Raw genomic sequence first — 15,005 nt, forward strand, 5'->3', positions numbered from 1 at the left:
GACTGCACTTAAACTTGTCTTGGCTACTGTACTACCCTATCTGAATCATTCAGGAATCAATCAGGAAGAAGTCATTTGTTACTGGGACTTTCCCCTCCCACTATAAGCTAGTACCAAACTATAACTAACAATAATAATCTTTATTTTTATATAGCGCTAACATATTCTGCAGCGCTTTACAGTTTGCACACAATTTCATCACTGTCCCCGATGGGGCCCACAATCTAAATTCAATATCAGTATGTCTTTGGAGTACCCGGAGGAAACCCACGCAAGCACTGGGAGAACATACAAACTCCTTGCAGATGTTGTCCTTGGTGGGATTCGAACCCAGGACCCCAGCGCTAACCACTGAGACGCCGTATGTCTGTCCCTATAGTATGTAACTGGGCAGATCACATCCACAACACTATGCATCTCTCTTACTTTCTGTGAAAACATATTACACATATAGTCACTATCTTATACCATAAGACTTAACCTATGTATCATATCACTTATCTTTACCCTATCGAGAACACCTACCGCAAACTATGCACATTGTACTATCAATACTTATCACACTCTATACATTATATGTATTACACTTACATTGCTTACTAAGTCTATGTCCTAAATCCTAACCTATGCTGTTCACTAAACATTACCATACCAACGCATACACCTTAAACCGCAATACATAGCTCACACCATAAGACACATAACCTTATGTACATAACGTGATCCTTGCCTTCAGGGCCAGGAACATGACAGTAAAGTTCACATCCTTACATATCTCCGAATTAATCTTGTGATATCTTCTCACACGACATTCTTCTCTCCTCCATACTATACTCATAAGTTCCTCACCCAACTGCCTTCAAGACTTCTCCCGAGCATCACCTATCCTCTGTAATTCTGTGCTCCAATACGTCCTATTGTCGCCTGCATTTGGAACCTTCAGAAGGAACTTTATGATTTAAGTCAGTTATCTTCCCACATAACTTACCTGACAAACCTGAACCTCAACCCACAATATGATGTTGGAAAATTAAGTCATTATTGTGTATATCACCCCGGAGTATAAATTAGTCTGGGCCATAATATACCTGGGGTGTAATCAAGCCTAGGCCTCCTTAACCCCAGGGTATAGTCTGGACTCGGGGTATACTATACTCCCGTGGAATGTAAGTCCGCAAGGACAGGGTCCCCTCCCCTCTGTACCAGTCTGTCATTGTAAATTTGTTTACTGTTAACGATATCTATAACTTTGCATGTAACCCCTTCTCATGTACAGCACCATGGAACTAATGGCGCTATATAAATAATAATAATACTATTGCCTTTTACACCAGTAAGGCTACTTTCACACATCAGTTTTTTGCCGTCAGGCAGGATCCGGCTATTTTTAGAAATAACGGATCCGGCATAAATTTTGGAGAACTGTAGAAACGGATCCGTTTTTCTGCCGGATCCATCTAGCAGGTTATATCTGTTTCCTGGGGGCTGGCCAATTGGATCTGAGCATGCGCAGACTTAAAAAAACGGATCCGGTGGCTGGATCCGTCTTTTTCTGGATCCGGCGCATTCCGGCGCCCATAGACTTTCATTGTGGCAAAAAGCCGGAAGCGTCGGATCCGGCGCTTCCGGCTTTTTCGCCGGAGACAAAAAACGTTACAGTAGCCGTTTTTTCCTGACGCCGGAATGAGACAAGTAGCTGGATCCGGCAAAAAACGGATGAAACGCAATGCCATCCGGCGCTAATGCAAGTCAATGGGGAAAAACTGGATCCGGCATTGCATTTTGCCGGATCCGGTTTTACAAAAAAAAGCCGGATCGCGCCTGACGGCGAAAAACTGATGTGTGAAAGAGGCCTAAGTGATGGCACAAGCACAGCTCCTGCGCACATACCATCACTACAAGAGGCAACATACTGTATTTTTTGCAGCACTTCGGTAATTATACCCCATGCATCAAAGAATTCATTTTTCGATCAAGGCAACACTGGGGAAGCTGGGCGTCTAGCTGGTTGACCACCTACCTTATTCACCAGATCTAGCTCCCTCCGACTATGATCTGTTTCCAAACCTGAAGAAACACCTCAAGCGTACCAAATTTCACACCATTTATGATGGTGTGAGGGAGGGCTAAATTAACCCTTCACGGCTGACCAAGTGATTTCCAAATTAATCCACAAGATGTTGCTAGAAACTGAGAATGACCAGACGGAGACGTGTACCTCTGTATGGGAGGATAAAGGCAGATCACTAACCCCGTTTATTATGTCACCTTTTTTATAGTATTTTGCTTAATTATACAAAGTAGTCAGCTACCAATAGCATCGTCGTGACACATTTACTTTATAAGCCAATAGTATTGCAAGAAAATCGAAATATGTCCCTAGCTACGTGACGTAGAGAATAGAACAATGGCACATTCATCAGGGTCTCATATCTTGTTCGGACTGGGACAATCTGGTTTCAATACAGCCGTGAACTTTCCCTAGTTAAAAAATGTAACTCGTGAACAACAAAATGGCGTCGCAAACACAAAAATGGAGTCTTTGAGAACAAGATGTCCCGTACATCTAAATACTGTACTTCACAATGGCATGGCTGATGGATGCCTGGTTTGAGACACAACCGAAATCCTTTTTTGCACGGCTTACAAAACTTGAAATACCGATGTAAGAAGTGTGTTGACACCAGTGGAGAGTATGTGGAATAAATGTAAAGTTTTCATCTACATATCTCGTTTCTTTCTGGGTAAAGCCAAAGATGCGTACAGGCGCATAAAAGACTGAACTAGCAATACATTCCATATTTTAATACCTTAACGACCACCGATACGCCTTTTAACAGCGGCAGTTAAGGGTACTTATTAATCTGCGCCGCTTTTTAATAGCGCTGAGAAATAAGGGTATAGCGCCCCCCAGCGTTGGAAACTAACTGGTGTCTCAGCTACCGAGGGTAGCTGAGACCCCGGAGAACATGATTCAGGATGGTTTTTACCGACCCAGTGTTGCGATCGCCGTTATTGACAGAATGGTGACCACAAAAAAAGTCTGATTTCTTACTTAATTTCTCTGTCCTCTGATGTGATCGCACATCAGAGGAGAAATGGGGTCTCCCGATTCCCCCCCAGTACTTGCAGTGTCCCTGAACCCTCCTGCATCCCCGTGATGTCCCCTGGCAGGCGGTGTCTTCTCACGGAAACAAAATGGCAGGTGCATGCGCCCGTCGAAATCTGCCAGCCAGCACCTGGCAACAATAGGAAATTTTTCCTATGGGTTCATTTTGATCACTGTGATATACCCTATCACAGTGATAAAAAAAATAGTAAAATCAAACCGCCCTTTATCACCCCCTTAGGTAAAAATAATAAAATATAAAAATGTATTTATTTCCAGTTTTCCATTAGGGTTATGGTTGGGCTTATAGTTAAGGTTAGGGCTAGAGCTACGGTTGGACTAGGGTTAGGTAATGTTAGGGTTGGGGCTAGGGTTGGGCTAAAAGTAGGGTTGGGCTAGGGTTAGGATTACGGTTAGGGTTGGGATAAGGGTGGTGTTAGGGTGAGGGTTGTGGTTAAGGTTGTGGGTGTGTTGGGGTTAGGGTTATAGTTGGCATTAGGGGTGTGCTCGGGTTAGGGTTGGAGTTAGAATTGGGGCGGTTTCCAATGTTAAGGCACATCAGGGGTCTCCAAAAGCAACATGGTGCTGCCATCGATTCCAGCCAATTTTGCGTTCAAAAAGTCAAACGGTGCTCCCTCTCTTCCGGACCCTGCCATGTGCCAAAATAGTGGCTTTCCCCCACATGCAATTTTGTGGTCCATTTTCTACTGATACGCTTGTGAAAATAAAAAATTGGTTCCAAAGTAAATTTTTTGTGAAAAAAAGTAAAATGTTCATTTTTTTCTTTACACATTGCTTTAGTTCTCGTGAAGCACCTGAAGGGTTAATAAACTTCTTGAATGTGTTTTCAGCACCATAAGGGGTGCAGTTTTTAGAATGGTGTCGCTTTTGGTTATTTTCGGTTATATTGACCCTCCCCAAACTCACTTCAAATGTGAGGTAATCCCAAAAAAAAAAAAATTGGTTTTGTAAATTTTGTTGGAAAAATTAGAAATCGCTGGTCAACTTTTAACCCTTATAACGTCCAAACAAAAAAGAAAATTATCGTTCCAAAATTGTGCTGATGTAAAGGAGACATGTGGGAAATGTTATTTATTAAATATTTTGTGTGACGTAACTCTCTGATTTTAAATTTAACCGGTTCCCGACCTGTGACACAGCGTATGCGTCATGAAAGTCGGTGCCAATCCGACCCATCACGCATACCCTGTGTCATGACTTCAAAGCCCCCCTGCGGGTCGGGTGACCGGGGTCAATGAAAGGTCACCTGACCCGCAGATACAGGGGGCTTTGTAATTCACCCCAGGGGGCGTGGCTTCGCCCCCACGTGGCTACGATCGCTCTGATTGGCTGTTAAAATTGAAACAGCCAATCAGAGCGATAGTAATATTTCATCAATGAAAATTGATGAAATATTACAATCCAGCCATGGCCGATGCTGCTGTAGCATCAGACATGGCTGGAGACACCGATCCGACCCCCCCAGCCACTGAATGACAGCGGCGATCTGCTGCCGTTGTCATCATCTGCCTCCCCCTCCCTCCGCTCCCCGCCAGCTTCCGATCCCCCCTCACCCCCCCTGGTACCTCCTGAGTCCCCCGGGTCTGGATCTTGGGCGCCGCCATCTTGGAAAATGGCGGTGCGCATGCACAGTGCGCCCGCCCGAATCTGCCGGCTGCAGATTCCATTCTTTCATTTTGATCACTCTCACAGTGATCAAAATGAAATAAAAAGTAAATAAACCCCCCGATTATCACCCTCATAGGTAGGCACAACTAATAAAATAAAGAAAATCTTTTTATTTTTCCATTAGGGTTAGGGTTGGAAAGAGGGTTAGGGTTGGAAAGAGGGTTAGGGTTGTGGTTAGGGATGTGTTGGGGTTAGGGTTATGGCTGTGGTTAGGGGTGTGTTGGGGTTAGGGTTGAAGTTAGAATTGTGGGGTTTCCACTGTTTAGGCACATCAGGGGGTCTCCAAACGCGACATGGTGCAACCATTGATTCCAGCCAATTTTGCGTTCAAAAAGTCAAACGGTGCTCCCTCCCTTCCAAGCCCCGACGTGTGCCCAAACAGTGGTTTACCCCAACATATGGGGTATCAGCGTACTCAGGAAAAATTGCACAACAACTTTTGGGGACTAATCTCTCCTGTTACCCTTGGGTAAATAAAAAATTGTGGGCTCAAAAATTATTTTTGTGGAAAAAAAATTATTTTTTCATTTTCACGTCTCTGCATTATAAACTTCTGTGAAGCACTTGGGGGTTCAAAGTGCTCACAACACATCTACATAAGTTCCGTGGAAGGTCTAGCTTCCAAAATGGGGTCACTTGTGGGGGGTTTCTATTGTTTAGGCACATCAGGGGCTCTGCAAACGTAATGACGACTGCAGACTATTCCATCAAAGTCTGCATTTCAAAACGTCACTACTTCCATTCTGAGCCCTGACGTGTGCCCAAACAATGGTTCCTCCCCACATATGGGGTACCAGCGTACTCAGGATAAACTGGACAACAACTTTTGGGGTCCAATTTCTCCTGTTACCCTTGTAAAAATAAAAAATAGCGTGCTAAAAAATCATTTTTGGAGGAAAAAATTTTTTTTATTTTCACTGCTCTACGTTATAAATTTTTGTGAAGCACTTGGGGGTTCAAAGTGCTCACTACACATCTAGATAAGTTCCTTAAGGGGTCTAGTTTCCAAAATGGGGTCACTTGTGGGGGAGCTCCAATGTTTAGGCGCACAGGGGCTCTCCAAACGCGACATGGTGTCCGATAACGATTGGAGCTAATTTTCCATTCAAAAAGTCAAATGGTGCTCCTTGCCTTCCGGGCCCTGCCGTGCGCTCAAACAGTGGTTTATGACCACATATGAGGTATTGCTGTGTTCAGGAGAAATTGCCCAACAAATTTTAGGATCCATTTTATCCTGTGGCCCATGTGAAAATGAAAAAACTGAGGCTAAAGAATAATAATTTTTGTGAAAAAAAAAGTACTTTTTTTTATGGATTAATTTGTGAAGCACCTGGGGGTTCAAAGTGATCACTATGCATCCAGATAAGTTCCTTGGGGGGTCTAGTTTCCAAAATGGGGTCACTTGTTGGGGAGCTCCAATGTTTAGGTACACAGGAGATCTCCAAACGCGACATGGCAACTGCTAAATATTCCAGCATATTTTCCATTCAAAAAGTCAAACGTGCTCCTTCCCTTCTGAGCCCTGCCGTGCACCCAAACAGTGGTTTATGACCACATAGGAGGTATCGGTGTACTCAGGGGAAATTGCCCAACAAATTTTAGGATCCATTTTAACCTGTTGCCCATGTGAAAATGAAAAAAAAATGATGCCAAAAGAAAATTTGTGTTGGAAAAATTAAAATGTCCATTTTTTCCTTCCACGTTGCTTTAGTTCCTGTGAAGCACCTGAAGGGTTAATAATCTTCTAGAATGTAGTTTTGAGTAGCGTGAGGGGTGCAGTTATTAGAATGGTGTCACGTTTGGATATTTTCTGCCATATAAGACCCCTCCAAGTGACTTCAAATGTGAGGTGGTCCCTAAAAAAAAAATGGTTTTGTAAATTTTGTTGTAAAAATGAGAAATCACTGGTCAAGTTTTAACCCTTATAACTTCCTAAAAAAAAAAAAAAAAAAATTTGGTTCCAAAATTGTGCTGATGTAAAGTAGACATGTGGGAAATGTTATTTAGTAACTATTTTGTGTCACATAACTCTAGTTTAACAGAATAAAAATTCAAAATTTGAAAATTGTGACATTTTCGCCAAATTTCTGATTTTTTCACAAATAAACGCAAAAATTATCGACATAAATTTACCACTAACATGAAGCCCAATATGTCACGAAAAAAAACAATCTCGGAATCGCTGGGATGCGTTGAAGCGTTCCAGAGTTATTACCTCATAAAGGGACACTGGTCAGAATTGCAAAAAATGGCCAGGCCATTAAGGTCAAAATAGGCTGGGTCATGAAGGGGTTAAAGTATGAAAATTGCAAATTTTTTGCCAAAATTTCACTTTTCCGTAACTAAACACAAATTGAAGAAATTTTACTGCCATCATAAAGTACAATATGTCACGAAAAAACCAATCTCAGAATCAGTGGGATCCGGTGAAGCGTTGCAGAGTTATTACCTCATGAAGTGACACTGGTCAGAATGGTAAAAATTGGCCATTAAGTACCAAACTGGCTCCGTCACAGGAGTTCAGGAGGAATAATAGGAGGGTGGCTCCATGCAGGGTCCTGGTGGTGGACGGTGCTCAGGTTATGCTCTTGGAACAGATGACATTTCCCACTGGGGTTGCATTTATGAGGGTAATGGTGCTCTCTGACGGTAATTCATGCAAATCATGATGGTCAGGTCTGCCGCAGGCTGGAAAATGAAATGTATGTACAAAATGGTTCCAGGGGGGCAACAGGAAATCTTAATATTAGGTGACTACATTTATATAATCAATAACTACAACTCCCGGCATGCTGTGCGGTCACTGACACACTTCCATGTTCTGCAGGAGCCATTGGTGTGGGTGGAGCCTCCAACTCCGGTGTCTTCACACATGGCTGCCGCCGGTGCCAGGCTGTAACATGGGGACGGGTCATTACTGGGAGCGGTTTGGTGTGGGACGCACAGAGGAGAAGCACAGCTCTGAGACCTGGACAGCAGCGAACGTCAGCAGACGAGACCACGTCGTGAGTGACGTCACGACGTACGGGCGGGAATTGTGAAGCCGGTCCTGACCTGGAGGGTCTTCGCCGTTGTCAATGTCAGGATGCCGCAGCTGGAGCTCGGCGGGGTCACCGTGGACTTCCCGTTCACGCCGTACAAATGTCAGGAGGATTACATGGCCAAAGTGCTGGAGTGTCTGCAGAAGGTGCGAGTACTGGAGGCGCCATGTCTGACTGCGCCGAGTCTGAGCCACAGAGGAGGAGGAGGAGGAGCGTGCAAGTATAAGGGGGAGTGAATTAGAGGGTGGAGTCAGCTGGGAGGGGCTTGTGATAACTAGGCTGGGGGGCTTGAATAGTGGGGTCTGCAATCTTCAGAAGATGGAATTAGGGGGTGTTACTAGTTATAGACAAATGTGGAGAGGGGGCTAACACTAGTGATGCACAGCTGTGGAGGCTTACACTAGTGATGCACAGCTGTGGAGGCTTACACTAGTGATGCACAGCTGTGGGGGCTTACACTAGTGATGCACAGCTGTGGGGGCTTACACTAGTGATGCACAGCTGTGGAGGCTTACACTAGTGATGCACAGCTGTGGAGGCTTACACTAGTGATGCACAGCTGTGGGGGCTTACACTAGTGATGCACAGCTGTGGGGGCTTACACTAGTGATGCACAGCTGTGGAGGCTTACACTAGTGATGCACAGCTGTGGGGGCTTAGGCTGAGTTCACACGTGGCGTTTTTTTCGCGTTTCCGGGGCGGTTTTAACCGCGCGATTTTGCTGCGAAAACGTGAAAAATAAGCATCCCATGCATTCCTATGGGATGCCGCAATGCTGTGCTAATGCTGCGGTTTTTACCGCGGCGGAATCGCTTGGCGGTAAAAACCGCAGCATGCTCATTAATTTAGCGGAATCGCGCCGATCCCACACCCATAGGAATGCATTGTTCCGCTTACTTCCCGCATGTGGCTGTGCACTCCATGCGGAAAGTAAGCAGAACAATTGCGGATGGTACCCACGGTCCGGAGGAGAGGAGACTGGCCTCCAGGCTTTGGGTACCATATCCCTGTAAAATATAGAATTTAAAATAAAAAATAATGTTATTGTCACCTTCCGGTGTCCCGCGCAGCCTTCCCGCCTCTCTCCACGCTCTCGTTCCCAGTAATCCTTTGCGAAAATGCCTGCGATGACATCTGTTCTCGTGGGATTGCGAAGTCTGGGGGAAACTTACACTAGTGATGCACAGCTGGGAGGCTTACACTAGTGATGCACAGCTGTGGAGGCATACACCTAGTGATGCACAGCGGGGGGGATTACACTAGTGATGCACAGCTGTGTAGGCATACACTAGTGATGCACGGGGGGGGCTTACACTCGTGACGCACAGCTGTGGAGGCTTAGGCGGAGTTCACACGTGGCGTTTTTTTTCGCGTTTCCGCAGCAGTTTTAACCACGCGATTTTGCCGCGAAAACGTGAAAAATAAGCATCCCATGCATTCCTATGGGATTCTGCAATGCTGTGCTAATGCTGCGGTTTTTAGCGCGCCGGAATCGCTTGGCGGTAAAAACTGCAGCATGCTCATTAATTTAGCGGAATCGCGGCGATCCCGCACCCATAGGAATGCATTGTTCCGCTTACTTCCCGCATGTGGCTGTGCACACCATGTGGAAAGTAAGCAGAACAATTGCGGATGGTACCCATGGTCCGGAGGAGAGGAGACTGTCCTCCAGGCTTTGGGTACCATATCCCTGTAAAATATAGAAGTTAAAATAAAAAATAATGTTATTGTCACCTTCCGACATCCCGCGCAGCCTTCCCGCCTCTCTCCACGCTCTCGTTCCCAGTAATCCTTTGCGAAAATGCCCGCGATGACGTCTGTTCACACGGGATCGCGAAGTCTTGGGGAAACTTACACTAGTGATGCACAGCTGGGAGGCTTACACTAGTGATGCACAGCTGGGAGGCTTACACTAGTGATGCACAGCTGTGGAGGCTTACACTAGTGATGCACAGCTGTGGAGGCTTACACTAGTGATGCACAGCTGTGGAGGCTTACACTAGTGATGCACAGCTGTGGAGGCTTACACTAGTGATGCACAGCTGTGGAGGCTTACACTAGTGATGCACAGCTGTGGAGGCTTACTCTAGTGATGCACAGCTGTGGAGGCTTACTCTAGTGATGCACAGCTGTGGAGGCTTACTCTAGTGATGCACAGCTGTGGAGGCTTACTCTAGTGATGCACAGCTGTGGAGGCTTACACTAGTGATGCACAGCTGTGGAGACTTACACTAGTGATGCACAGCTGTGGAGGCTTACACTAGTGATGCACAGCTGTGGAGGCTTACACTAGTGATGCACAGCTGGGGGACGCTTGCACTGGTGATGTGCAGCTGTGGGATTTGCACTAGTAAAGCACAGTTAGTGGGGCTCACACCTTGGAGACACATCGGGGTGGCTTGTATTACGATTGAATGCTGTTGTGTTTTGGAGTCAGACTGCTAGTGGATAGCACAGGATAGCAGACACCTAGGAGGAGCATGCACAGTGGGAGAATTTTCAAGTCTTTCATCAACTCCAGTATTAGTCTTTTTCTTGTTATTCGTTTGTTGTCAGGGGGTCAATGGTGTCCTGGAGAGTCCAACCGGCACCGGAAAGACGCTGTGCTTACTCTGTGCCACCTTAGCCTGGCGCCAGCATTTTAAGGATAGTATCACTGCCCGTAAAATCCAAGAGCGCATGCATGGAGCAGAAATGTTTCCTGAGCGACCAACTGCAGACTGGGGGAGCGGAGAGGCTGATGGACAGAGTTCAGGTACAAGATGATGTTTCGGTGACAGAGTATGAGGTTACGGAGGCCACCCATATTTTATATGTGCCAGACGTTTGCCACGTGTTCTGAGGCTGTTGCCATATAGATATTATTTGTTGTTTAAAAAAGACCTTTCAAGAGTTTGAGCATGCAAAACTGGCCATATTATGGAAGTGGCTGCAGAGCAGATTTATAAACATTTTTTTTTTTTTAATTTTCTCCTCTGTTTTCCTGAGATATTAGCTTGTAAAGTTTTGGTATAAGTTATGATGAGCCCAATAGGTGTGTTCTTTTTCCCACTTTATGAGGTTGACCAATCATAAGTGGGAGGCGTCAACCTGGTGAAATAAAATACCACTCCCCCCTGAAAGTCAAAAGAAAATGCCTTCTGTGATGTAACGAAAAACAGCCCTGATCTCTGCAGTTACCATATACTGTAGAGTATAGCAGAGCTGAGTGTGTTTGCAAACACCACCAACTTTCATCTCAGGATGGTCAGGGGATTACAGCAGAGCTGAGCGCACTGTAAAATGAGAACTGCAGAGGTGTTTGTAATCACGCTTATCTTAGCTGTACTCCACCTTCCCCCACACTGACTGCTGTGAGATGAAAGCTAAAAATGTTTGTAATCACTCTCTGCTCTCTCCTATACTTCAAGGTAACTGCAGAAATCGGGGTTGTCTATCATTATACATCACAGGAGAAGGCATGTTTTTCTTAACTTCTGGGAGCATACAGGTGCTTCTCACAAAATTAGAATATCATCAAAAAGTTAATTTATTTCAGTTCTTCAATACAAAAAGTGAAACTCATATATTATATAGAGTCATTACAAACAGAGTGATCTATTTCACGTGTTTATTTCTGTTCATGTTGATGATTATGGCTTACAGCCAATGAAAACCCAAAAGTCATTATCTCAGTATATTAGAATACTTTATAACACCAGCTTGAAAAATGATTTGAAAGTCTGAAATGTTGGCCTACTGAAATGTATGTTCAGTAAATGCACTCAATACTTGGTCGGGGCTCCTTTTGCATCAATTACTGCATCAATGCGACGCGGCATGGAGGCGATTGTTAGGATCCCTGAGGGTGAACTGTTATGAATGAGTCACCGAGGAGGAAAAAACAAAAAGCAAGCTAAGCCCAGAAAACCGGAGAGGTTGGTAACTAGCGGATTGCAGACCCCTGATCTTATCCACAACAACTAGCAGTAGCCGTGGAGTGTGCCTACCGTGGTCCTAGACGCCTCGTCACGGCCGGAGAACTAAATAAGCCTAAAGAAAGGGAAAATCTAAACTGCCCCAGATCAGACCCCAAAGCAATAGACAGCCCCCAACATGTATTGTCGGTGAAACAAGATGAAAACACAGATACAGGTAGAAAGATAGGCTGAGCAAACGATGGGGCCCTCGCTAACTAGAAAGGAAAGAAAAGCTGCTGTCTGCAATCATGCAAAAAACCCTGCCAAAAAGAATGTCCAACACGTCTGATAGAAAAAGGCCCTGAAGTCGCTAGACTTCAAATCACTGTATCAGCACTCCGGTATATTCTGAAGACAGAGCAAAAGAGATCAACTGATCAGAGACAAAATGGGGATTCAGCCCAGTCCCAGCCAGGGCTGGCTGAACACAAAAACTAAGTAAACCAGACAAAAACTCATGAACAATAGCAGAGAAAACTTAGCTTTAGGAAGGCAGGAACCAAACTGGAAACCAGGAGCCACAGTCAGAAAAATCACCAGCAAGAAACTAGGTAGTCGGCTGCCTTAAATCCAATCAGAAACTCCTGATGTCCAATTGCAGTCCTCTTCCTCAGGTGGCCGGTCTGTGCCATTTAGATCAGCTTCATTACCTCCCTTCACCAACAGAGGGAGTCCAGATAGAGAACTCACTACTCCTCTGTCGGCACAGCCAGCTCCATAACCCTCACCAGAAGCCAGAGGCAAACCCGAAAATGAGCTCACAACAGTGAACCCACTGGACCACGGCAACGAACCTCCCCTGGGTGAGCGGACCAGGTGGACGACCCCCTATACAGGGAGTGTTAGGGACAGGCCCAGGGGGAACTATTACCGCGGCAGCTGGTACCCAGGCAGATGGGGGAAACCAGACAGGCAGTAGGCAAGGTAGCCGGAAGAGTGGTGAGAGCAAGATCAGGAAGTGCGGAAACACGGGCAGGCACGGGGGAAACCCAGGAACTTGAGCAGGACGGTGGTACGGCTGGAACACTGGGGTACAGGCTGGACGAATACACTGGATGGCACGGTAGGGAGACCGGACCGGGGTAGAACGGCAGGAACACAGGAGACTGGACCTGGGCAGAACGGCAGGAGCACAGGAGACTTGATCGGGGTAGAACGGCAGGAACACAGGAGACTCGATCGGGGTAGAACGGCAGGAACACAGGAGACTGGACCGGGGCAGAACGGCAGGAACCCAGGAGACGGGACCGGGGTAGAACGGCAGGAACACATGAGCCTGGACCGGGGCAGAACGACAGGAAAACAGGAGACTGGACCGGGGTAGAACGGCAGGAACACATGAGACTGGACCGGGGTAGAACGGCAGGAACCCAGGGGACAGGACCGGGGCAGAACGGCAGTAGACGGGAGACACGGGAAGGCAAGGCAGGAACACTGGAAACAGAGGAGAGAACAGGTAACACAGATGGGAATACAAGAAAACAGCAGGGAGCGGAGAAAGCAGCGGAGTATGCCAGCAAGAGTGGGGCCAGAATCACAAGGAAGTACAAGTGACGATCAGGCAGCGTCACTAGGGAGCGACGACCTGATATGGGAGAGTGAGGAGGAGCTTCCGGGTCAGGGTCCTTCAGACCATAGAGAGGACCAGGAGGAGCGACCGGCTCACAAAGGAGGAATTGCGCGCGCCCGGTGAGACCTGCGGGGAGCGCGCGCCCGGGAGGACGCCAGCGCTGTCATCAGAGCAGGGAAACAGACGGGGACGCGTCGGGAAGCTGCGGTCAGGTGAGTCTGATGGGGCGCAGGGGGTGACGGCACGAGAGGAGCGAGCAGCAACGTGACAGCGATCAGCCTGTGGCACTGCTGAGGTGTTATGGAAGCCCAGGTTGCTTTGATAGCAGCCTTCAGCTCGTCTGCATTGTTGGGTCTGGTGTCTCTCATCTTCCTCTTGACAATACCCCATAGATTCTCTATGGGGTTAAGGTCAGGTGAGTTTGCTGGCCAATCAAGCACTGTGATACTCTTGTTTGTAAACCCGGTATTGGTACTTTTGGCAGTGTGGACAGGTGCCAAGTCCTGCTGGAGAATGAAATTTCCATCTCCAAAAAGCCTGTCGGAAGAGGGAAGCATGAAGTGCTGCTCCTTGTACACTGCCCCTATTGGTCAAACAATCAGTAGATTTGGTTTCCAGTACCATCTCTATGCTGATGACACCCAATTATACGCTTCTTCTCCTGACATCACGCCAGCCTTTCTAGAAAACACCGGCGATTGTCTAAACGCTGTGTCTAACATCATGTTCTCACTATATCTGAAACTGAACCTGTCAAAGACTGAACTCCTGGTGTTTCCTCCCTCTACTCTAATGTACCTATACCCGACATTGCCATTTCTGTGTGTGGTTCCACTATTACTCCCCAGCAACAGGCCCGCTGTCTTGGGGTCATACTTGATTCCGAGCTTTCCTTTGCCCCCCACATTCGATCAGTGGCTCGCTCTTGTCATCTGCACCTCAAAAACATTTCTAGAATTCGACCTTTTCTTACTTTTGACTCTGCAAAAACTCTTACTGTTTCTCTTATTCATTCTCGTCTCGACTATTGTAACTCTCTTCTAATCGGTCTCCCTCTTACCAAACTCTCCCCTCTCCAATCTGTCTTGAATGCTGCAGCCAGGATCATATTCCTCACCAATCGTTACACCGATGCCTCTACCTTGTGCCAGTCATTACACTGGCTACCCATCCACTCCATAATTCAGTATAAACTTATTACCCTCACCCACAAAGCCCTCCATGGCTCAGCACCACCCTACATCTCCTCCCTTGTTTCAGTATACCACCCTACCCGCGCCCTCCGTTCTGCTGATGACCTGAGTTTAGCATCCTCAATAGTCAGAACCTCCCACTCCCGTCTCCAAGACTTTACACGTGCCGCGCCAATTCTTTGGACTGTACTTCCCAGGTCAATACGATTAGTCCCCAATCCCCAAAATTTTAAGCGTGCCCTGAAAACGCATTTATTCAGACTGGCCTATCACCTCAACACATTAACCTAAACTATCCCTGTGTGGCACAGCCAAAAGTTTTACCATAACCAGATTTCCCGCATCATGTTCCCACATGCTTTATGCATCCATTAGCCCTCTGTGTCTGTACTGTTACACACTTAACATTATGGCTGGTCCATACAATCAGGGCAATTGTTACCA

General features: G+C 46.5%; 1 protein-coding gene and 1 long non-coding RNA gene across 3 annotated transcripts in view; one reads left to right on the forward strand and one right to left on the reverse strand.

Moving 5' to 3' along the window:
• Nucleotides 1–4,888: 4,888 nt before the first annotated feature.
• LOC141094834 (uncharacterized) lies at nt 4,889–7,649 on the reverse strand. Its single transcript, XR_012233177.1, has 2 exons — nt 7,248–7,649; nt 4,889–6,654 (listed from the first exon to the last, which is right to left on the reverse strand). It is a non-coding gene; the product is annotated as an uncharacterized lncRNA (long non-coding RNA).
• A 28-nt stretch (nt 7,650–7,677) lies between these two features.
• RTEL1 (regulator of telomere elongation helicase 1) overlaps nt 7,678–15,005 on the forward strand; it is a 195,007-nt gene continuing 187,679 nt past the window's right edge. The window contains exons 1-2 of one of the 2 annotated variants that reach the window (XM_073580810.1): nt 7,678–7,985; nt 10,396–10,594. In XM_073580810.1, the coding sequence (XP_073436911.1) occupies nt 7,884–7,985; nt 10,396–10,594 (301 nt within the window). In that variant the 5' untranslated portion in view covers nt 7,678–7,883. Of the gene's footprint in view, nt 8,060–10,395; nt 10,595–15,005 lie in introns of both variants that reach the window. The other variant, XM_073580809.1, reaches the window with a different exon arrangement.

The sequence above is a fragment of the Dendrobates tinctorius genome, unplaced genomic scaffold (assembly GCF_039654945.1).
Source record: "Dendrobates tinctorius isolate UK_male_01 unplaced genomic scaffold, ASM3965494v1 ptg000065l, whole genome shotgun sequence".
Taxonomy (NCBI): domain Eukaryota; kingdom Metazoa; phylum Chordata; class Amphibia; order Anura; family Dendrobatidae; genus Dendrobates; species Dendrobates tinctorius.